Here is a 26,009-nt window from a genome sequence, read left to right on the forward strand (position 1 = left end):
AGAAGCCAAAGTCCAGGAAATACAAGGAACAAAACCACAGAAAGGAATCAATTCAAAACAGCAAAAAAAACAGCATTAATAATCTTAATTAATTACTGCAATTCACTCATTAATAATTTTATAAAATTATTCCAACACTAATTTCAGCAAACGCACATAAGCGCTGCGCATGCAGTAATTCGGAAAACTAAGTAAAACATGATGAAACTTCTGATAACACCAGTCGTCGAAAATATGAAAACCATTTTGAGACCATGAGGCTAAAATCGTCAAATTACATTCACACAAACACTTTCCCTGAATCAAGAAGGGAGCATATATATGGAGAAGAAACTGCCCACGTACTCGATCTCAAGCAAATTCTAGAATCCAAATTATGATCGGTCACAAGGAAATGAGGAAGAGATATAATTCACAATCTGAAGTCCTCCAAACAATAGCTATAATTATATTTAGAGACGAACTTGCGAAATTTATTTGGTCCAAATTAAAGGTTTGAAAATTGCAATATATTAGCTCAATCTCGAAGGGAGCAAGTTTACCAGGCAGAGAAAAATTGTGATACTTTTTTTTTTTTTTTGGTCAATGGGCAAAAATAATCATAAAATATTTTACAAAAAGCTACAAGTATCATAAATTATGCTAGGAAAAACACTACTTTTGATCCATGTAGTTTGTTAGAATTTTGTTATAAATTCATTTTTTTATATTTCATGTCCCTATACTTTTTTTTGTCTACAATGTTGATTCCTATAATTTCATAGGGATGTTAAGATGGCACAAATGGTATTAAAATTACTAATATGTTTACTAACACCATTAAATTTGTATTGATATGTTAAACGGTGCTGAGTTGGACTTTTTAATAAAAATAAAAATTAAAAAAAGTCACATCAAATGAAAAAAAGTTATAACCTGTCTTGATATAATGATAAGCAATAAAAAAGAACCTCCAAAATGTTTAAGCTGAACATTTTTTTTATTTTATTTGATGTGGCTTTTTTAATTTATTTTGTTTATTAAAAAATCCAATTCAACACATGTGTCAACATAAATTTAACAATGTTAATAGACATATCATCAATTTTAATATTCCTTGTGCCATGTCAACATTCCTTTGAAACTATAAGAATTAATATTATAAATAGAGAAAAATATAGAAACTTAAAATACTGAAAAGAAATGCAAGGATTTGTAATAAAAATTGAACAAAGTACTGAAACAAAAAATAGTGCTTTCTCATCATATAATAATGCAATTTTACTCTTTAATTTTAAAAAACGGTGCAAAACTTCACAATCCCTAACTAAAGCCAAATGTCCATTAAAGAAGAGTTGTGATCTACAAATGCTTTAGAATGCTTATAACTTCTTGCAAAATATTTTATAAACATTTTCACCTCTTAATCCTTTTTTTCAATATGTTCCAGAAGCAACACTATGGCAACATCAACGCATTAATCAACCCATATGGATTGGGTTTTCCACCAGGTAATTCTCTTTTGATCTCCCACCTGCACTCACATAGGTAATAGGTAGGTGGATTTGAAAAGGAAAAAGTAAACAAAAACATGCTAGTGTGACTGTAGGAAAAAAACTAGCAGGAAGACATTAAAAGACAAACTAAGTCTGTCACATGAGGGCTGTCAAAGACCTTCTTCTTCTTCTTCTTCTTCTTTTTAATATAAGTAGAGGCAAATGTCTAAATATTAGAAAAGAAAATTGCAATAAATCAACCTACACCTATAAGACCGTGACTAAGATCGTAGCCCATGAGAACAATACACTTTACATCAGATTCCATAATCACGCTTAACTGTTGGTTTGAACTGTGGGCATTTCATGAAAATCAGTCGACATAAATATTTGCTTTTCTAAACACATGGTGGTAGTCATACAACACCTTCCAATCTTGTATGAGCATTTTCCTAATATCATCTTAGACTCCACAAGCATGATGAAACCTATCTAGAATTTTTTCTTTTTTTTTCTTTTCTCGTGTTCTCAATAGCTTCCATTGAATCCCAAAACAATTTAAACTTTTTAAAGTCAAGGTTCCAACAGAACTTTAAACCTTCTCTTATGTTCATCATCTTAGTCATAGTCCAACTTCATCATGAACCCGGCTCTCCAATTACCATCATCATGTATGATTTTACCACAAAAAGCTTCCCCCTCTTGATTAACTGCCTGGTCCACATCTAACCTAACCCAACCTGGATTGGGCAGCATCCATCTCAATTTTTCCATAACTTTATCTAGCTGCAGTCTATTATCAAAAATCATTTTTTGTTTACATGGTGCTCATTCGAAGATCGCCCCCTTTCACATGCCTCCTCTTATTGCGTACTGCATGTCAGCATGTGTATTGCACGCCCTATGTTTTCTTTTCATTTTAATTTTTGGAGGGACGGGAAGGGGACGTTGAGATAAAATGAATCTATTTGCTCCCCTGAAGTTTGTGAAATGAAGTTGAGATAAAAACTTGGCTTGTAAGAAGTAGCTTTGTCCCTTGATCATGTCACTCCGTGCTGTATAATTCAGTTGGTAGACCTTTTTTTTAATGCATTATTTCAGTAGTCATGTATGCTATTAAAAAGTCAATAATCCACAAATGCAAGTCAACTGAATTTGATCGCTAACGTTACACCAACCACTCGGATAGCAAGACAGCATGATTGATTAGGCTAGAAACATTGTCTTACCCACAATTGAGGGCATGTCCTAATCAAATGCAGATCATAGTATTCAAACCAATAGCACAATTGCAATGATTCTTATAGACTAAAATATTTAACGCAATATGGAGAACAGAAAACCATCAATTTTAGCAAATTATAGATTCAACACAATATGGAGAAAATCATCAATTTCATTCCCCGGTTCATAACATAGAGCTCCCAACTTCGGTGACAAGACGAGAAATATCATCATAGTTTAGTGTGTGCTCCACCCTAATGGAACAAACATACAAGGTCCTACGTATTATGGAGAACTGACAACGAAAGTGCAAGTAAGCACCACATAAAGTTAATGGGAAATAAAAAAAGCTTCGGGATAGTAGGGCAAAATTAATACTCATCTCCCTCGTCACCTTCCTCATCTTCTGCGGCCTCTGCACCGACCTCCTCATAATCCTTCTCTAAGGCGGCGAGATCCTCTCGAGCCTCAGAGAATTCACCTTCTTCCATCCCCTCCCCGACGTACCAGTGCACAAATGCCCTCTTGGCATACATAAGATCAAACTTGTGGTCAATGCGCGAGAAAACCTCAGCAACACTAGTTGAGTTTGAAATCATGCACGCAGCCCTTTGCACCTTTGCAAGATCACCCCCAGGAACAACAGTTGGAGGCTGATAGTTGATACCGCATTTAAATCCAGTGGGGCACCAATCAACAAATTGGATGGTGCGCTTTGTCTTAATTGTTGCCACAGCTGCATTGACATCCTTAGGAACTACATCACCTCTGTACATCAAACAGCAAGCCATATATTTGCCATGGCGTGGATCGCACTTGGCCATCATAGACGATGGCTCAAATGCTGTGTTTGTGATCTCAGAAACTGATAGTTGTTCATGGTATGCCTTCTCTGCCGAAATGACAGGTGCATATGATGACAGCATAAAGTGAATTCTAGGATATGGCACCAGGTTAGTCTGAAATTCGGTAACATCCACATTCAAAGCACCATCAAACCTCAGGGAGGCGGTCAGTGACGAAATTACCTGGACACATCATAACATGATTTGAGATTCAGGTGATAAAATGCAGCAACATTGGGTTTCAAATCAATAATAGCTTACTTGAGATACTAGGCGATTAAGGTTGGTGTAGGTTGGTCGCTCAATGTCAAGCGCACGCCTGCATATGTCATATATTGCTTCGTTGTCAAGCAGAACAGCAACATCGGTATGCTCCAGGAGGGAATGAGTGGAGAGGACACTGTTGTAAGGCTCCACAACAGAGGTTGAAACTTGTGGTGAAGGATAGACGGTGAAACCGAGTTTCGACTTCTTGCCATAATCCACTGAAAGACGCTCAAGAAGCAGGGAACCGAGACCTGAACCAGTGCCACCCCCCACAGCATTGAAAACCAGAAAACCCTGGAGACCGGTGCAGTTGTCTGCGAGTTTTCTGATGCGATCCAAGCAAAGATCAACTATCTCTTTCCCAACTGAATCAAAAGAGAATTGTAAGAAGTTAACATTTAATTTGAGAGTGAAGAGGAGGAAATCTGTGGAAAGGGAAAGAGCAATTACTGGTATAATGGCCGCGAGCAAAGTTATTTGCTGCATCCTCTTTGCCACTGATAAGTTGTTCCGGATGGAATAGCTGGCGGTATGTTCCAGTCCTCACTTCATCGATGACAGTTGGCTCAAGATCCACAAAAACTGCACGGGGTACATGCTTTCCAGCTCCGGTTTCACTGAAGAAGGTGTTGAAAGCATCATCACCTCCACCAGGAGTCTTATCACTTGGCATCATGCCATCAGCCTGAAACATGGAAGAATACTTTAGACTGAATGAAAGGTGAGAAAACTAGCAAAAGCAGTTATTCACGTAATGCCGATATAGATCTATCATGGAATTCAAAATTCAAAGCTGACATTCAGATCAAAACAAGTTTATCAAAACGGTTATCAAATTTTTTTTCAAATCTCTCGAATGCTTAACCACACTTTGTACGACGAGAAATTTAAAATGTGTTATCTGGAAATGCACTTATCGGGTTTTAAGTTTAATGGGGGGAAATTGCAGGATTATTGTAAATTGCAAATGCATGGAAAAACTGAATTTTATCGAGATCTTTATGACAAACAATCCTGCAAACAACATCATATCCACAGTAATTCCGAATCCCAAAAGATTCTTAAAGTCACATGCAAATGAAAATCAATGCAACTCTAATGCCAGCGATCTGATATCACATCGCTTCAAGAACACCCTAAAACGGTACAATAGATGACATAATGATCCATAGAACGTAGTGTAACAAGACAACAAAGGCATATTCATGATTCTGAAAATCGGAGATACATTTGACAGCAATCTTCAAGATTCCTGTAAAGGACATACATACATACATACATACATACATACATACATATATAACGAATCGATCGAACAACCAATGCCAGAAGTGGTTTGAAACCAAGAATAGAAAAACAAATCAAACAAATGCTAGAAAATGTGGATCGAAAAAAAAAAGCATCAAAGTACTAGATCTTCACCGATCAAGATGGAATTACCTGAATGCCGTGCTCAAGGCAATAAAGCTCCCAGCAAGCATTTCCGACCTGAATGCCGGCTTGACCAATGTGAATGGAGATGCATTCTCTCATTTTCGAAGAAGAAGATAGAAACTGCTGAGAAAAAAGCACCAAACGTAGAAAAAGATTCAGAGAACAAGTTTTCTGGGGCGGAGATCCACGTCTGGGTGATTCGCATTTTATAATAGGGACCGGAGGGAGATGCTGACGACAGATAGAAATGAAATAAATAAGGGTGATTTAACTTTTAACCGTTGGTTATTTTTCCGTGGCTACAAGCTCTTACTCCCTCAGGTCGGAAATTTTTTTTATCTTATTTATAAATCAAATCATTAAATTTTACTATAAATTTTTTTATTTTTTATTAAATGTTAGAGAAAAAATATATATTATTAAAGTGTGTATATTTAAAACAGAGTTAATAAATTTAAAAATTTTTTTAATACTAATAAAATATATTAAAAATAATTTATAAATAAAATCAGCCAGCTTAACTGTCCAAATTGGGCGGGCGATTTGAAATATTTGGTGTGTTCAATTCTTTTCTTGGCCACAGTGTATTTCTTTTCTTGGCGAAAAACGTTAAACCACGCTGTATTGTATTTCATTTGATTATAAATATACATTTGTTTATTATTTATATATTTTATAAACTATAAATTTTAAAATGAATAAATATATGTTGGTCAAAAAATTGAATAAATATATAAAATTAACAAAGAGTTAGAAATTTTAATTGTGATAAACATTTATTGAATTCTGTATTATTTATAACAAAAGAGTTAAGTACATCTTACTATTTTAAATTTTAAACTTAGTATTTTTTCCCAAAAAAAAAGTTTAAATTTAGTACAAAAAAGTTTATTCAAATTAATTAAGTGGAAATAAAATATCTTAATTTTAAACATGTAATAAAAATTTCCATTACTAATTAGTAATGAATCATATAAAGGTGAAAATAATCTGTTATTATTTATCAAAAAAAATATTGATTATTATACATTTTTTATTTATTGCGTTGGTATATTTAAAAATAAAATTTAATACTTAAACTTATAAACTAAATATGCTTTTTGCCTTTAAAAATAAAACCAAGTGACTCTTAAATTCCAAAATAAATTAAAATTATTGATAGTAAAAGTTAGTTAAAGAATAAATCGAATAAATCATGTTAAAAATATTCTTTTAAACTTACCCAAATTTTTTGTCCAAAAAAAAATGAAAGTTAGTTAAAGGATAAATCATGTTAAAAATATTCTCTAATATCAATTTATTAGAGAAAGTATAGGCAACAAAGTCACTATTGACTCTCCTATATGGGATTTTCATTGCCCCACTCTGTACACCCCTCCCTCCCTCCGGGTTACTTATTTTGGGGTTTTTAAAAAAATTGAAAAATGCAAAAATGAACTTAATTTTTAAAGTTGAACACTTGCAATCAATCTCAAATTCTCACCAGTCATCCCTAACCCTAGCTCAAGTTGATCGTTGCTCTCTTTGGCCTTGGTCTGTGAATCCTCAATTGTCGGCCATCATCACTATCCTCTCTAGTGTCGTCGCTCTCCTGGTTTGAACTTGCCTCATCGGCCGTCACTCTTCTGATTCGAACTCTATCTTATCTTGTTGATCGTTCATCTCATCATGGCGTCGAGTTTTGGTGTTTGTTCTTTGTTAGTGCCTATTGCCTTCATCTCGCTACTAGAGCTGGTTTAGTTTTTAGGAGAGACGCGGAAGAAAAGGACAAGGAGGAGAAGAAAAGAACTAAAACTGGCCAAATATCTCCACTAATGCACATTTATCCATTAATGCACGATTTCCCTACTTTTCTTAGATGATGTAATTTTTGAATTTTGATTTGATATTATCAAATATATGTTGATAAATACATCTCAGTAACTAATCAGATTTTAATATTATACATTTATTTAGTGTATCAGTTCAAGTCATTTATTTTAATATTTTTTTATTTTCAATTATATTTTGATTTTTTTATCTTTTAGTTATCCATTCTCCAAATTCGTATTTATGTTATTATTATTAATTTTTTGCTACTATTTATTTGATGTTATTTGTATCATCATGATTTTTTAAATAAATATTATAATTTTATATTAGATTTTCTTAGGTTATTTGAGCTAAACTATTGAACTTATTATTGTGATGATGGTGACATGTATAAGATTTTATGGATAATTGTTCCATTTATATGAGAACTAATGGTTCTTATTTAAATATCCATTTTTATATATAAATATGAATATTTGTGTATATATAAATTAAATTAATTTATTTTAATTAAGACAGGTTTGACTCCTAACTGACCCCCAGTTGAACCACTATCCTTTAACCCAACGTCTTGACTGATTCAATAATTGGTCTGATTTTTAGTACTTTAGTTTCTAGGGTGATTGGGTTTTTTTTTTTTTTTGTGTTTTTGTTGAAGGTTACTGTTATCCATGGGATGGGTTTTATGGAATTGTTGGTCAAGTTGATGGGGGAAGGAAGAAGGTGACAAAGCGAAGAAAAGGAGTTCAAAGGCCCAATGGAGAATCATGCTTTCTTAAGCTTCTCCCTAATGCACCCAAGCTTGGTTCCATGGCTGCAAGATCCTGGGTTGAAGGAAATTCTCACGCTCGTAAATCTCTTTTGTTCAATCTAAATCTATCTATGGGAGCTGTTGCATTGTCATGGTTGATGTTTGTGATTCTCTCTTTGCAATAGAAGTCATGTGGAGGAAGTGGTTTTACTCTCTTAGTAGTAGTAAGGAAATCAATGTTGTTGAAATCAGATCGGACAATCCAACCGCCACCTATTGAATCAAACAATTTGGTCCAACTAGTTGAACCAATCTGGCATTTGAACTGAATTGACCTCAATTGACTCAGTTGATTTTGAGAGAACAGATTTTGATTAGAAAATTGGAGGAAAGCTAAAAAAAAAAATTTAGATTAAGTCGCTTAAATTTACAATTCCTCTTCTCTAATCATTAATTATCTCTTGTCTTCTCTTCTCTAATATCTAGTCTCTCCTTTATGACCCAAGCTCAATCTCTAACTTTTTCTCCAACTTTTGCCTCTAACTCTAGCAATCCAGCCTCTGATATCGAGATCGAAAGCTAGTAGCTCCAGCGTCTTCCTTCGAGATCGTGAGCTTGTGTAGACATGCCTTTGCCTCCAGCTCCAATGGTACAGGCATCTAGTTTTTGAATTCAAAATTTCAAACACTATCAACAAATTAATATTTTATTTATATATTTGTACATATAAATATTATTTTTTATTTAATTTTTATGTCACAGATTTAATCATTAATTTAACCAATTGAATTATAAAAATCACAACTCCTTGCTTTTTCTAATTCGATATCCGATCCAAATTTCAAACACTAATAAAAATTAAAAAGGATGGGACCGATGGGGTGATTCTTTGAACCCCCATCCTTTATTTGTCAAATTGAGTACTGGCGTTTCTATTTGTTTCTGGTGACGACGTGCTTGCTTCCTGACCTAGGATTGGGGTTGGTACTTGGTGGTGTGTCGTTTTCTGCGGTGGTTTGTTTTGTTTTGTTTTTTATTTTTGGGTTTGGCCCTGTTGTTATTTCGCTTTCTATGTAGATTTTCTTTGCCTCTGTATTAGTATTATCTTTCTACTAGCTAAAAAAAAAATTAGAGAAAGTGTATTATATAAATTTAAGCACTATATTTTTTCCTTTTTTAAATATACATGGAAATATGTGGCTTTTAAAAATAAATTAAATAGAGATTTTGTGATTTATTATTTTGACTTTAAAAGCTGATCATAAACTTTATTTTGAGATTTTCTGTTAAAAATATTTAAATAATTTTTTATTTAACATTTTAATAGCGTCCACCTATGTTGAAAGAGCTTCAATAATATCTCTCTCTTTTTTTTCTTCGCCCATGTAAATAAAAATATATCTAGCCTGATCACATTTCACTGCGACTAGCAAATGTTTGTCTCATTTACGTTTCTAATGATGTGAACTTTGGGGATAAGAAGGGATTGCCCCACATGAAATTAAAAATTTAGAGTTATACGATTAACATTTAGTTGTGAGGGGCAAAAATTGAGCTGAGCAATATTCAATATGGGAACACATTTTCTGGCTCCCCACGTGATCCACTGCTATGGTTAGGTAAATTCGGGACTGGGTTTGGATCTTTATCTTCGTGATGAGATCTGTATCGAATTTAAATTATTATTTTATATTTATTAAAATAAAAATTATAAAATAATTTTAATAAATTTTTTATTTTTAATATGTTTTAAATTAAATTTTAAAAGTCTAATTTAATACTAGAATTTTTTCATTTGATATATATTAATTATATAAATGTACTCTATGCAATTCATATCAATATTAAATTAAATTTAAATTGTTCAGAGTGTATTTAAATAACCAATATATATTATGAAATTTTAATATTAAATTGAACTTTTTAAATTAAATCTAGAAAATATTAAAAATAAAAATTTATTAAAATTATTTTATAAATTTTTATTTTAATAAATATAATATATATAATAATAGTTTAAATTTAAATCATTTAAATTTAAATTTAAATGATTTAAGTCTCATCATAATGATGATGACCCAAATCAGGTCCGATAAATTTATCTAATTTAGAAGTTTTCCTGCATTTTTCGCCATTGTCTTGATGTTCCCTTAGTTGTTAGAGCCTTGATTTTTTTATTTCTCAAAAAAATATTTTATTTAGTTTTTGGATGAATGCAGCGCAGACCCAATCATCAATATATTGTAAAGTGCATTTATGATACTGTTCACTTTTTTAAATATGATTTTTATGCAATAAGATTTTATATAGAATCTATAATAAAAATTTAAAAAAATAGATATGAGATTCATAGTAAAATTGCTTGTAAATATAAGACTCATAAAAAATTACTTTATATGAGATCTAGTATATTTTTTTATAAATGTAGAAGATTTATCATTTTTTCTTTTATTTTGTATATGTATAAAATAATTAATTGTATATAACATACAAATTAAAAAAATAAGTGTGGAACCTATAGTAAAAAAATGCTTGCAAACATGAGACTCATAAAAAAATAATATGTATGAGATTTAATTTTTTTTCCAAATGTTTGGGATCTATCATTTATTGCTTGTATTGTGTATATGTATTAGATAATTAATTGTATATAACATGTAAATTAAGAAAATAAGTGTGAAACCCATAGGAAAAAAAATGCTTGTAAATATGAGACTCATAAAAAAATATGTGAGACTTTTTTTTTTTTTTACAAATGTAAGAGATTTATCATTTGTTGCTTGTATTTTGTATATATGTCGGATAATTAATTGTATATAACATACAAATTAAAAAATAAGTGTGGAACCCATGGTAAAAAACACTTGTAAATATGAGACTTATAAAAAAAATATGTATGAGACCTAAAAAGGAAATAAAATAAAGGACTAAAAAGATATTTTATAAAATTAATAAAATAAAATAAAATATTGTATAAAATTAAAGAATTAAATATATACTTTAATTGATAATTAATTGTATATAACATACAAATTTAAATATAAATTACAAAATAGCATATTTTGTTATTTAAATGAATCAACTTATTCTCATTCATTTTTATATAAGTAAATTTTAATCAATTCACATAGTTTGACAATTAATTAATCCTGATAATTATGTCTAACATTAAAAAGTTTGGATTAAGATATACCTGTAATTAACATTTTATTTTTTCTAATTTAATGATAATATCATTTAATGAAGGGTAATTAAGAAAAGATTTCATAAATACTTTTTAAAAATTATTTTTTTCTTGCAAAAAATAATAACAAAAATGTAAATTGAAAAATTATAATAAAATCATAAATTTAATTTTTTACAAATTATAAAAATTCAAGTCTACATACATTGAAATTTAAGTCTACATGCATAGGGAAATAAACTATAGAACAAAACAATTTTTTATAAAATAAATTGCTTATTTTTATGCATAAGATGTATTTTTAATTTGTTATCATGTACAATCAATTTTAAACTAGAATGGTTCATATATTTAATATCCATGGGTAATGAATTTTAGAATAAAGTACATCATTTAATTTTAAAAGAAAAATAAAAATTTTAAATCCCTCAAATTTGCTTAATTATTAATTTATCTTCTCAAGTTTAAATTTAATTAACTTAATTCCTTACGTCTTCTTAAATTATTACTTTAATATTTTAGGTTTTGAAATAAAAATTGATCATTAACTTAATTTGACATGTATAGTATGCTGATAACGTGACATATTATATATGGTTAAATGAGAACAAGTTTGCTTTTAGGTCATTTTTATTTTATCATTAATTTAGGTGCTATTAATTCAATATTTTTTTTATCTATATTAGCAAATTTTAATGGTATGTTATCTCTTCTTCAAACAATAAACTTGAAAGACTAAATTATCACTAAGGCAGATTTAAAATACTAAATTGTTATTGAAGCAAATTTTATCATCATCTTTTAAATATGCATTAGATAATAAATTATAAAATAGAATGAGTTATAATCTATATTAAATGATATTATTTTTAACATATTGTTTGTTTGCTTACATTATAATTTAATTTTTAATTTTTAATTTTTGAATTTTAATAACAAAGTGTAAGGTTAATAAATTTTGTTTATAAAACGTTGTTTATGTTTTTAATATATAAAAATAAGTTGATGAAAAGCTAAACAATTATATAATAAAAAGTTTTGTGAATGTAAAAATTATTTTTAAAAGAGCTATTTTAAATTGTGCTGAATGATACTCAAATTTGATTTAGTTAAATAATCATATAAAAAAAGTGTGTTATTTTTATTTTTTACATGCACAAGTATAAGAAATTCTTAAATAAAATAAGTGGTTATTTATATTTACAAGTAATAACTTTTTAACTAGAATATATTTTTTAAATTTTAATTTATGTGGAGATCACATATAAAAAATGTTTTTTATATGCACATGATATCATATTTTAAAATAATTTTTGTAAGAATAAAACAAATTATTATGTATTTTTTATTGCTAATAAGTATTTTACTATTAGAAGCAATTCTATTGGAGGTACAATCGAGCATTAAGCGTGGATACCTTTTCAACAGAAAATAATTTTTATTCTTCTTTAGTTGTATACTCCCTTCATTAAAAAATATAAGATATTTTTTGAGTAATTAGATGTTAAAAAATATAAGGCATTTATAGCCTTTCAATGTGTAATCATTAACTTTTTTTTCAAAAGTACTACTATTGATAATGACTTTATATTTATTATAGAGTGTTTAATAAGGATAAATATGAAATGATAAGATTAGTTTAAAAGTAAGAAACTATTTTATTAGGGGGCAAGAATCAATTAAAAATGCCTTATATTTTTTAATGGAGAAAATATAGCCAATACTAAAATAAAATAAGATGTTCATGCAATTGAAAAGAAAAATATTCTAAAACAACGTATATGTTTTAATTTTTATTATTATTATATGTTTTAGAATTTTAATTTATATGGATATAAAAATTCATAGATTAAAATTATTGTTTATATTTGATTATATATGGGATAACAAATTTTATGAAAAAACACGTTAGGGCCTGTTTGTAATTATTTTTGTTTTATTTTTTTTAAATTGATGTTTTGTAAAACATATTTTGAGAATAAAAATAAAAATAAGTATTTTTTTATTCTCTCTTATTCTCTAAAACAATAATCTAAGAGTGTAACACACCAAATTTTTTTTTTAAATAATTTAACTCAACCATAGTTGGGTTACAGCCACCCAACACATTTTTATATCAATAATTTTAATATAAAATATTTTATAATTGGCTCCAACTCACACACTATAACATTTCAGATAAATTTTTACCTCCCACATGCCATTAGGCTAAATCACATTTGTCCATCCTTATACTCCCAACAAGTAAAATGAACAATTTAATTAATTTTCAACATAAGCCAGTTATTTGACCTTATAATCATGCCATTTTAATCAATTCAAAATAAACCTAATATTAAAATTACAGTCATCCAAATTGTACCAAAAATAGAAATAGTTTGAAAGACATGATTACATTTATATATTCTTATAATTGACAATAAACAAAAAGCCCTAATATTGGCAATATAACACATTATAAATCATAAATTAAATACCCAAAAGAGACAGTGGATCTATACCACTAAGCCTTTGGGATTCCTCCACGTGTCACTCGTGGCTCTTCTCCTGAAAATTGTTAACCATATAATGAGACTCAAAAGTCCCAGTAACCAAAGCCAATTTATGATAGTGTATACAAACAGTTAAGTGTATGCTTACTAAGTGAGAATTAAAAATAATATAATTCCAACAAATATAAGAAATATTACAATAAACACAAACAACCATCCTTATATCCCTCCATTAACCTCGAGCCGTAACCCTCACTCAGTGCTAAATTACCCGGCCAAAGGTAGATTAACCCGAGTCCTTACAAGCCACCTATTAAGCTCTAATAGGGGCGTATCACGTGGCACATAAATACAATAATAATAACAAGTCTCCCAACACCTCCACAATAATTAAACAAATTCATAATAATATTGCACAATTATACAATATTACAAAATTCATAATTTTCTCAATAATCATCCAATTAACATGAAGTAACACTAATCACAAATTAAAAGCATGGTTACCTTGTGGCTTTTTTTCAATAAATTATTCTTTAAAATTTCGCTCTCACCACAATCTTTACCAGTAATACAATCTACAAATAACATATTATTTATAAATATTAGTTTCAATTTTTGAAACTGATAAAATAATTCTAATAATAGAATTAAAAATATAACATAATTCCTAATCTCAATCTTAATACAAATCTATAATTAATACTATTAAGTAAAATTTTTAACTCCTCTTTTAATTATCAATAAACATTAATAATCTAAAAATCAACTTCTAAACTAATTTCTATTATCAAAATTTTCTTTTTATTTCATAAATTCGTACCTAAAATACCCAAAAATTAAAAAATGAGTCTCTAGCTTAGAATCATAATCCTATAACCATAATAATTCATTTCTCATCCCAAATAATCATCTAAACCTCAATAAATCAACATATATTTTTAGATCTAGTTTAGAATTTGATCCATAAGCCACAGATTCAAAGATCATCAATAAATTTATACTCTAGAACATTTATTATACTACTGACAACCTCAAAAATTATATTTATTCAACATAAATTCATCCATCTTTCAGATCTTAAATTTTCTACCACTACAAACTCAGAAACCAAAGAAGAAGGATGACTAAGAAAAAATTTTAGAACACTTACTTAGTCTTGAAAAACTTAAAATCACACCCTAAATATCCTATTAAAAACTCTTACATTAAAATCCAGCACCGATGAACTTGGCTCACGATGCTCTCTCTGCCTCAGCTCACGCATGAAAGAAGGAATGAAGAAATGAAGGAACAAGTGAGTTTTTATAAAAATTCAGTGGGTTCCACACATTTTTTTATTATTATTTCTTCTTTTCTCTCTCTCCCTTTTTTTTATATTATTATAATATACAATAATTGCACCGAAAGCGTTCACATTTTCTTCCTTCTTTCCTTTCTCTTTCTCATACCTTTTCTCTTTCTTTCTTTTTAATAATAATAATAATTTAATAATATTTTATTTATTTATTTTTTTAATTAATTATTTTTTTAAATTTTTTTATTTTAATTTAGAATTATATCCTAAATTAGATTTAATAATCATTTTCTACTAATTTAATTACCTCTAAATATTTTTTCAAAATTTTTATTAACCCAAATTAACTATTAAAATTTGAATTGGGATGTTACAAAGAGCACCTAAAAGATGTTTCTATTTTTCTATTTTTCAGAAAAATATTTTTTTTTCAAAATAGTTTTTGAAAACATGTTATCAAATAAATTTTTTATTTTTTTATTCTGAAAAAAAAAATTACTCCTAAAACAAGTTGCTAAACAGACCCTTATTTTTTATTTATATTTTTTAATCAAATGTACCAGGGAAATGAAAAAAATATAGTTAATTTTTACTATTATAATTATTTATCTATAACCACATATACAATTTTATTTTACACTTTCTATAAACTATTATTTTTATAAAATTATCAAATTAATATTTATTCATAATCTAACTTCTATTAATTTTTATGATTTGTTTGGATCAAAGAAAAAGATTGGGAGGTGGGATTTTAAATTTTGGTGATCTCAATTTAAAAAAATGGAGAATTGTGATTATAAGTTTTTAATTGATTTTTTTTCTTTTATATCTCTCAAATAAAATTTTATAACATATTTATCTATTTTTTTAAAAAGGAACTCATTAAAAATATTATCTTTCCTTTTTATTTACTTTAAATAAAAAATGAGGATTAATATACCTGTACATTGTACAGGGCATAAAATCTAGTTAGAGAGTTGCAGTAGAGTTTCAAACTTCAATTGTAATTTTAAAAAATAACCAAACCTTATTCCTTGATTCTTTATTAACCGTTCATTCATCTTTGGGTTATTTAATTTAATTTGAAATGCCGTAACCATTAACTTCTCTAAAATTTAAAATTTTGAAATTTTATTATAGATGGTATAGATATATAATTCGGAAACAAATTCTCTAAAATTATATCCACAAATTTTTGCGAAATTTTTTATATGCTTTTGAGCTTTTCCTTATTTTACTATTTTTATAAAATATAAAATCTATAAAATAATAATAGGCGAAACCTATGCCCCCTTGTCATTTCCAAATGATGAGTAGAGCCGGAAATTCGGGCGGGCTGAGCTTATTCGGGCTCGACCCGAACAGGTCCGACTCTTCAAAAAGCCCGAATAATCAAGCCCGGTTCGAATTCCTTCGGGCTTTGGGCGGCCCGAATACTCGAATTTAATTTTTAAAATTATTTTTAATTATTTTTTTACTTTAAAATTAATTATTTTATTTTATAAAAAATATAAAATATATTTTTTTAATACTTAAATAATGTCTAGGACTCAAATATATGGTATTTTAATATAAAATGATCTAAAACTTAAAGAATTAATTAATATTTATTATATTATATATATTTTTTAAAAATATAATTTTTTTATTCAGGTATTCGGGCCAAACCCGAACCGGATCGGGCTTGGCCCGAATAGGCCCGAACATAAAAAAACACTTTTTTTTAAGCTCGGTCCTAAAATTTTTCGGGCCAATTCGAGTTAGCCCGTCGAGCTTGACCTGAATTACCGGCTCTAATGATGAGGGCCTGGTGGGTGGTACTTCTAAATCTAACATGACAATGAAGCTAAAGGCCAACTGCTGGTAGTAATTTCATGAGTTCTTCTGTGGCTTTTGAAATTTCGTGAGTACCTCAAATAAACTTCTTCCATAATACGATGACACTTCATTGTTTAAGGTAAGAAATAGGGTGGCTTTTTAACATGATAAAGTGAAAATGCCACCTCCAACTTCACAGCGATCATCATAAGCTCCACAGCTATGCAACTGATAGTGTTAACATTGCTTCTAAGTCAAGCATTCCTCAACAGTAGAAAGAAAAGTGAATTCGTTTTCTGCTTGAACAAGAGCAAATCCAATTTTATTTTGTGGGTACGTACTCGTAGTGATAGTCCAACAATGAATCAAAAATTTTCTCATCTCGTTCTGGTCCCTTGGCCAACAAAATTGAATTGTTTATACACTAACCCAAATATATGATTACTCTTTTGGCCAGCTCTCCAAATATATTATTTACAATCTTTTGTGATCACAGAATCATAGAAAATTTAAATTTCTAAACAGCCTCATTTAGGAAACTGCCCTCCCAATCTTTTAGTAGCTGTCCTGAATAAGCAAGAATTTACAAGTTTTGGCCGATTGCGAATGACAATTTTAAACCTGGTCCTATACATCAGTAGATAATTTTGTACCTCATTAATATAATTGACAGAACCAACTATCCAGCAAGTGATTCGTTCATACAAAAATTAAACTAAGCATGCTTCCTAGCCTAGGGACCTTTCCCTCTGTTTCCACATTTTACCAAAAACAGATCAACAAAAAGATAAAAGTCAGGGACTTGTTTTATAAGAATTGCTTGAAGGTTGAAGCCACTACTGATTATCCTTGTGGATTGGAGATTGGGTCAAGTAATGGCAAGTCACGGGATGCTCAAAGCCATCAATGATCATCATCATGGCTTGGGACGAGTCTTATATTCCTTGAGCAAGTCGACCACCCTTCTCATTGAGGGTCTACTAATGGGGAACGTTGAGGTGCAAAGCAGAGCCACATTCAAAACCTTCTCAATCTCTTCATAATCACACGTGGAGGGATTCAATCTAGGGTCAACGATCTGGACCAGGTAACCGCGGCGACATTCTTTATTGCCACTCCCTCTTGGAGAATTAGTTGACAAAGCCGTCTCGGTGAGCCACTTCACTATATCCTTGTTCTCACCAAAGGATGGGTCATTTGGCCTCTTGCCTGTGATCAATTCCATCAGCACCACACCATAGCTATACACATCGCTTTTCTCAGTCACTTTAAGTGTGTAAGCATATTCTGCATGATATATAATACCCCATCAAAATTATCATACGATCAAAGTATAAAACCCGAAAGGTTCGAAGAATAGACAAATACGCAAACAGACCTGGAGCAATGTAACCATAGGAACCAGCCACTCTGGATGTAGTCACACCACCATCTTTGTTTGCCTTTGACCGCAAGATCTTAGCCAACCCAAAGTCCGCAACGCGAGCTTTGAAATCATGATCCAGCAATATGTTACTACTCTTGACGTCCCTGTGAACTATAGGCGGCACACAGTCGTCATGTAAATAAGCCAGTCCCTGAGCAGCACCTACTGCTATGTTGAACCGCCTGGACCAATCCATCAACTCCCTGCATTTCTCACCGTGCAAAACGTCACTCAAGCTGCCGTTCTCCAAATACTCATACACTAGAATCTGGAAATCGTCAGCACTGCAACTATATAGTAATTTTACTATATTAACATGCCGAATTCGGCCGAGTGTCTCAATCTCCGATTTGAAAACAGAATCTGTATTCAGTTTTCCTACTCGTCCTTCCCACAGCTTCTTCACAGCAACTATCTCTCCGGTCTTGAGCTTCACCCTATAGACCTGGCCCGAACTCCCTGTGCCAATGAGATTCTCGCTGGTTAACAATGGAACAACATCTTCTTCCTTAAAGCCCACCATATGGAATGTCGTTGTCTTAAAAGAGCGCTTGGATTTGCCAGTTGAAAATAGTGACTTCTTGCGCTTAAGGAACAAGAGGAGAAACCCAAGGAGGAGTACAACGAAGGTAGATAACACAATAATAGCTATCGAAGATAAGTGTCTAGATTTTGAACAAGGATGAAGGAATTTCGTGACTTCGCTGCAGAGGTTCGGATTACCGACAAGACCCGGCAAATAGAATTCATTGTTGAACCCTGAAGGCACATTTCCGGACAATTTGTTTCCTGACACGTTGAACTGGCTGAGCTTGAGTTTTGCTAACTCAGGCGGAATTCCCCCAGTCAGGAAATTCATGGCGAGATCAAGAGAAATCAAATCTGGCAAATTACCAAGCTCTGGTGGGATCGTACCTGAGAATTGGTTATACGACAAGTTCAATAGGGTCAAGTCAGTCCAGGAATTCACGTTACGAGGAATCGGGCCGGTGAACATGTTCTCCTGCACGCTGAGCTTCTGTAACTTGTTTAATCCAGTTACACATGACGGAACATCACCGGTAAACCGGTTTCGGCCGACGTCAATTTCGTTAATATCGTGGAGTTCACAAATTTCCGCCGAGAAATGTCCAGAAAACCTGTTATCGGATACACGCAGTACGGAGAGTCTCTGAGCGCCAGAGATGGAGACTGAACCTTCGAACAAGTTGTTATTCATTTGTAGAAATTCAAGGCCAGGAAGTTTCCAGAATTGTGGAGGCACCTCACCAGAGAGCTGGTTGTGCTGGATTCTAACATAGTCGAGTGAATGACAGTCACCATACTGCTCAGGGAGAGATTCGGAAAAGCGATTCCGGAATGTGACAAGGCGCCGCAACTTGTTCCTTTCGCAGAGGTACTTAGGCAACTCGCCTACAAAGTCATTGGTAGAAACATCAAGCTCCTGTAAATCAGAGTTTCGACCGAGATCTTCCGGTAATTTCCCAGTAAAGCTGTTATTGAAGAGTTTTAGTGTCAGCAAATTTGGATTTTTAGCTACATTCACTGGGATTTCTCCTTCGAGGAAATTGTCGTTCAAGGATAGAAAATGGAGATGCAAGGCAGAGAGTGAATCCGGCAATTTCCCTGAGAGATTGTTTTGAGAGAGGTCTAAACTAATCAAACTGGTAAGGTTTCCGAAACCTCTAGGAATTTCCCCTGACAATTGGTTTTGAAATAGGACAATTTGTTCCGCACTTGTCAAACCCGAAATGCTATCTGGAATCTTACCTGACAAGAAATTCTGTGACAAGTCCAAGTTCTTGAGTGAGACCAGCTTCCCTATCGAGTCCGGTATACTCCCTTCGACATTTGAACCCGCAAGGAACATAACTTCGAGGTTCGATAAATTTCCAAGTTGGGAGGGTAAAGGTCCTGGCCTGAACGGATTATAAGCGAGTTCCAATCGGGTTAACTCACTGAGATTGCCCAAGAACGGGGGAACGGTTCCGTTGAGCAGGTTCGAGGACAAACTGAGCACCCTGAGACGTGGTAGCCGACCAAAACTAGCCGGAATATCGCCTGTAAAGTTGTTACGCGAGAAATCAAGCCGTATCAGTTCAGAGAACTCCGACAAGAATTCCGGCAACTCGCCGACAAATAAGTTATCAGAGAGGTTCAAGACAAGAAGGTGAGAACAGAGAAGGAGAGATTGAGGAGAGACAACGCCACCAAGATAATTCTGCGCAACAGAAAGCCGTCGCAGGGTCCGAATACGACAAAAGCCAAACGGGAATCCACCATAAATGCCAGTGCTAGAGATGTCAATGGCGACAATGTAGCGATTGAGGTCATCACAGGTAATGCCAGTCCAGTTGCAGGAATGGAGGCCTCGGTCCCAATTTTTGAGGCTGCCATTCTCATCAACGATCTGAGTAGTCTTAACCCGCAGAAGAATCTCAGAATCACCCACTAAAGAAGCCTGCCATGAGAAATGACACAAGCACAGTAGAGAAGAAAATAGTACTACTAGTAAAAATGATAAACGACTGACAACAAGAAGTTCCATCTCTGGCAGTTGTAGGTGAGAAAAGTGAGATCAGGTGGTAATGGTGTGAGTGAAAAGAGGAAAGCCCAGAGAGAGGCGTTGATCATGCATGGGGTTGGCGAAGAGTTCGAGGCTCAGGGTGTGACTTGTGAGAGATATCAAGTCAAATGTTCATCATTTTTGGGGTGGAGAGAGAGAGAGAGAAGGAGAGGGGAAGTGGTTTTGCAGGGATCTGCGTAAGGAAGAGAGGGACCGAGGGAGGGAAAGAAACGTTAGGGGTGGGGAAATCAATGAGGGGTGATATAATTGCAGGGAGGGGAACGTGAGTGGGTGTGGAAGAGGTGAAATGGGTTAACGAAGCGTGTCGGCCGTCTAAGAATTCAAAATGTTTCGCAGAAAGTGGGAGGCAAGAGCGCTGGGCGCAGCAATCAGCGTTGAGGACGAAGCTATGTTTCCATAACAGGAGAGATTGTTGGGAATGGATCACTTTCTGCTACTTTCATTCATTGGGTTGTTTGTCGTATCCTGAAGATTAATGGATCCACGTTGTGCAAAATAGCAGCATGGGTCAATTTTAATTGAGAGAATTTTAATAAAGCACTGTTGACCTCGGTTGTTTAAATTTAAAAATCTTTCAATTTTTAAAATTACATTATTATAGATGATTTAATATTAAATTTATAAAAATTAATATCAAAATTTTTATACTTCATTTATTAATTTATTTAAGAAATATTACTCATTACCTTATTTAATTTATTTTTATTTTATATATTTAAATCATTTTAAGTCAGATATGATTTTTATATTATATATTGTTCATTTACAAACGAATTATTATTTATTGTCCTATTTCACTTATTTATTGTCATATTTTTATTAATTTTATTTTAAGAAAATGAACAAGTAAATAGTGCAATTAATAAGTGAAGTATGATAATTTTGATATTAATTTAAATGAAATATAATTTTATTATTTTTTAAAAAAATTTAATATTAAATCAATACTCCTAAATTATAATGTAATTTCAAAAATCAAAAGGCTTTAAATTGAAATAAGTGTTGTAAGAGCGTTATATTAAAATTCTCCCATCTCAATTTTCAATTAGGAGTGTTCACGGGACGGGATGGGACCGGGACACCCCCGTCCCGTGTCCCGTCCAGTCCCGAAAGTTATCCCGTCCTGTTAAGAGTCGGGACAGGACCGGGACAAGATTTTTAAATGAAATAATATCGAAAAAAAATCTGGATAATAATGTTCATTAAAATTTTAAATTATATAATTTATTAAGTTTAAAATTAAAAAAATACAAGTACATAAATAGCAATAATTTAAAATCAATTATTAAATTATATTAATCACAACTACATATTATAATAAAAAATATAAGTGATCTTTATGCTATAAGATTAGCAACAACAGACAAGTTAAATACAATATCAAATAATTATTCTTCTACTTTAGTGAAAATATACTAAGCTAATTACTTTTCTAAAAATAAGCAAGAAATATGTTATAAATAAAAGTTATTAAATAGATAGATATAAGAATAAATTATATTAATATAATTAATATATTATAAAAAAGATATCGCCATGTTTACTCCATGTCATTAAAATTATCAATATAAAAACACTTTAATTTTAAATAAGAATTGTAAGTATTAAAATTATAATTGATATAATTAATATAAGTATAAATTATATTAATATAATTAATATATTTAAAATAAAAAATAATATATATAATATTCGGGACGGGACGGGACGGGACGTCCCGATGGTAATCCCGTGTCTTGTCCCGTCCCGAACCCCTTTCCTGTCCCGTTCCGTAAAGTTCCGTCCCGATTATTTTCGGATCGAGACAAGACCCGTCCCGATATGATCGAAATGATACCGGGCAATCGGAACGAGTTCAAATTAAACACCCCTATTTCCAATTCTTTATCAAAAGCACTCTAATAGTGCGGTATGTAGAGAAGATTATTAGATTTGTAATATTTTACCCATTAAATCTATATTATCTTACTTCCACAGTACATTTAGATAAAATTATATATATCGGTAGGGTTTATTAAATGCATTTTATAATTTTATTTTTTTAAAATTATAAAATATCAATTTTAAAAAAAATTCAGTTAATGTAACCTTGAAGGATTTGAGAGAGAAAATAATAAAGAGTGAAGGATAATATTAAAAAAATTATTTGATAAAAATTTATTTTTATTAAAGTATTTTATATTTTAACACATAGAATCACCCTTAAAATTGTGGATAAAGAAAATATAAAAAATTGAAAAATATTTATTTTAAATATTTTATAGTAATTTATGAAAATTAATATAAAATTTAAGGCATTAAATACAGCTTCATCCTTAATGCCTTAATATTTTGTAATAAATACATTATCATCCGTTCTTTTGTACTCGTTTTACTTTAGCTTTGTGAGAAACCCATGCACTACATCATTTATAATTTTTTCAACGAAATTGTACCCATTTAATTAAATAAAATATTATGTGTTATTATTTAAAATAATTTTATTTTTATAATATAATTCTTATTTAATTTTTTATCTTTTCTTTCTCTTATAATTAATGTCAGAATTACTTTATATTTAATATCATATGAATATTATACTTTTATTAGATGGACTATAAATAATATGGTGTACTAAATCCATCCAAGAATCTCTCTAATTTTATTTCTTTCCTTTGTTCTGTTCTTTTTTTTCAACATTAACGCTCCCTCCATAATCAAAAGTTTACTCATTTTTAGAAAGAAATTATATTAAAAAATATGAGGCATTTTAATTTTTTTATGAGTAATCAATAATTTCTTAAAAATATCCTTCATCAATATTTAAAATCAATGATATTTTTATATTAATTTGTGAATAAGTTATTCTATTAGATAAGGATAAGAATGAAAAAATAGCTAGTGTTTAATAATGTTAAATATTTTGATTAACAGTTAAAACTAATTAAAAATGTCTTGTACTCTATAATGGAAGAGGCTTCTAATAACTAATCATGTATGAAAGGAATTAAAAACCATGGCCCTCACGGTATACCACGTGCAAGAGAGTCGTAGATTTTTTCTTTTTTCTTTTCTTTTTTTTTTTTGTTGAAGCAGTCCATTAAATTATAGGCTAAATTGCAAAAAAGTTCTTAAATTTTTTACAGGGTAAATTGCATAACATTAATAACAAAAATTTATTATAAAATAAATAATTTATAAATGATAAATGTGTCTTAATTTAATTGAAAATAAATACTATAAGTATATAAAACTAGGTATATAAATTTTTTTAAACAAATGGAAGGAAGGGGAGGGGAAGGGAGCTCTTGTTTGGTTTACTAGTTAGAGGAAAGATCCTTCCCTCAAAAATTGTGGTTTTTTGGAGAGGGGAGGAGAAAGAAAAATATTTTGACTAAATTGCCCACATTTTATTTTAAAAATTCTAGACTATTTATAATATTAAAAAATATGTAGAAAATCATAATATTAAAATATATTGTACTATTTCAAATTTCTCCACAGTTTCAAGAGAATTCTTTTGAACTTATAAAACATGGCGCCAAACACTTCACTTGTAAATCTCCTTGATATAAGATCCATAAAAATGCCACCACCCCATTTGAAAGCTGACATTTATGACCGCTTCATGTCATAGCACTTCACTTAATCTCTTGTTGGTCAATAGGCTATAGTCTCACAATAAAAGACCTAATGCTAATTATGAGCGTAGGTCCAATCAAAGGGAATACTCATCCTTAAAAATTAGCTTATTGGGTGAAAGACCTTTTAAACTTGTAAACCACATTTCACTTATAAGGCTCTTTGACATGAGACTCACAACAATTATTAAAATAGTATAAGTTATTTTACTTAGGGCTAAAGGGTATTGAAAATCAGTAGAAAGGACATCAAAAGTTATAGAAAAAGACTCATAAAATTACAAAGAAGTACTTATAAAAGAAATTAATATGAATTAAGTCCCTAAGTTATATATAAATAACATGATGCAAATGTTATTTATTATCCACGTAAAATGTAACATCCTAAATTTTAATTCAAGGGTCAGATTAATTAATTAATTAATTAATTAAGATATTTAATTAGTTAACCTGAGTGATTAGGAATTAATTATAGGGTTGGAGTAGACATTTAGGCTTATTGGACCCTTTAGAAAGCTTAGAAAAGGGTTAGAGATGGTGTTAGGCATTGTATAAAAACCTGGACTGGACTGGTCAGTTCAGCTTGTGAACTGGTGACCCAATCTCTTTTTCGATTTAAGTTTCTACCTAAACCGACCAGCTACTAACCCGGTGTGACCCGGCTAACTTGGGGTCAACCTAGGATAACCTACTAGTCGAGTTGTTGGGTTAGCCAGGTCACCTTTTTTTTGTTTTTATTTTTTTGAAATTGTAAAAACTAAATAAAAAGTAAAAAAATTCAACTTGAAAATTAAAAAAGCGAGGAAATGGAGGGTAAGGAAATTAAATTAGATTTCACTGTCTGTAGTTTAAACTTTAAATAGAGGGTCTTAATTGTAAGTTTGAACTTAACAGATTCAGTATTCTTCTAAATTAATTATGCCTTAATTGTTTTAACCTTTTATTATTTGCTATTGTTTATTCGTCTGATTGTTGCTTAGCATTTATGAATTATGACTATCATTATTGATGATTTTAGTGTTACTGATTATTAGTTTTGGACTTTTTAATGATTGAAGGATTGTAAATTGTAATTATAAGAATAAATATTTAGAAAATTGTATTTTATTATTGTTAGACATTTGGGTAATTGTAATTTTATAATTATTGTTGTATTTATATATTATATTAGAGATTAATTTTGGATTTGGTTGAATATTTTTCATAATTAATGTCTTTTTATTTAAATTATATTATTTTAATTATAATTAATTTGCTCTCCGAGTTAACCCTCGATTCAACCTAAATTGAACCATTAACTCGTAATCCATTGGCTTGACCGATTCAATGACTGGTTTGATTTTCAGTACCTTGGTGTTGGGCCATTTTGAGCCCAAGTTAATGTACCTTAATGATGTTACTCATTATCAAATTTTAAATATCATAGAAACACGATTGGTTTTTCATTTTAGAAGAGATTTTAGATGTCCAATTGAGAGAGAATGATGAGGACTGAGCTAAGGTTCATCTTTGACATTAGTGAAGCTACATTGATCTAAGAGTGGGTAGATGCACCCTTAAGATTTGAAAACTGCATGAATATTTCAATCTAATTTACACTATGACCCCACTCATATTTTGATGTGCCCTACAAGTGTGAATTTTGGTCCAAGGAAAAGATAGAGAGGACCTAAGTGTGTGAGTGGCAATGTGGCATGTTGAGATTGGGCTAGAATAATGATTTCAATCAAACATAACTGGCCCTAAAAACAAAATAAAAATAAAAAAACAAATA

The 26,009-nt window shown here is 30.7% G+C and overlaps 2 protein-coding genes across 2 annotated transcripts; both read right to left on the reverse strand.

The window, feature by feature from the left end:
- Positions 1-2,853: 2,853 nt before the first annotated feature.
- On the reverse strand, positions 2,854-5,453 carry LOC129311976 (tubulin alpha-1 chain-like). The gene is made up of 4 exons (XM_054954506.1): positions 5,252-5,453; positions 4,262-4,496; positions 3,806-4,176; positions 2,854-3,727 (listed from the first exon to the last, which is right to left on the reverse strand). Exons 1-4 carry the CDS (start codon positions 5,342-5,344, stop codon positions 3,071-3,073), a joined length of 1,356 nt encoding a protein of 451 aa, XP_054810481.1. The 5' UTR covers positions 5,345-5,453; the 3' UTR covers positions 2,854-3,070.
- Positions 5,454-17,132: 11,679 nt separating this feature from the next.
- On the reverse strand, positions 17,133-21,035 carry LOC129311842 (LRR receptor-like serine/threonine-protein kinase HSL2). The gene is made up of 2 exons (XM_054954314.1): positions 17,981-21,035; positions 17,133-17,889 (listed from the first exon to the last, which is right to left on the reverse strand). Exons 1-2 carry the CDS (start codon positions 20,574-20,576, stop codon positions 17,519-17,521), a joined length of 2,967 nt encoding a protein of 988 aa, XP_054810289.1. The 5' UTR covers positions 20,577-21,035; the 3' UTR covers positions 17,133-17,518.
- Between the last annotated feature and the right edge of the window lie 4,974 nt (positions 21,036-26,009).

Source organism: Prosopis cineraria, unplaced genomic scaffold (genome assembly GCF_029017545.1).
Source record: "Prosopis cineraria cultivar Desert tree isolate PC_DT_omini unplaced genomic scaffold, ASM2901754v1 PC5, whole genome shotgun sequence".
NCBI classification, from domain to species: Eukaryota; Viridiplantae; Streptophyta; class Magnoliopsida; order Fabales; family Fabaceae; genus Prosopis; species Prosopis cineraria.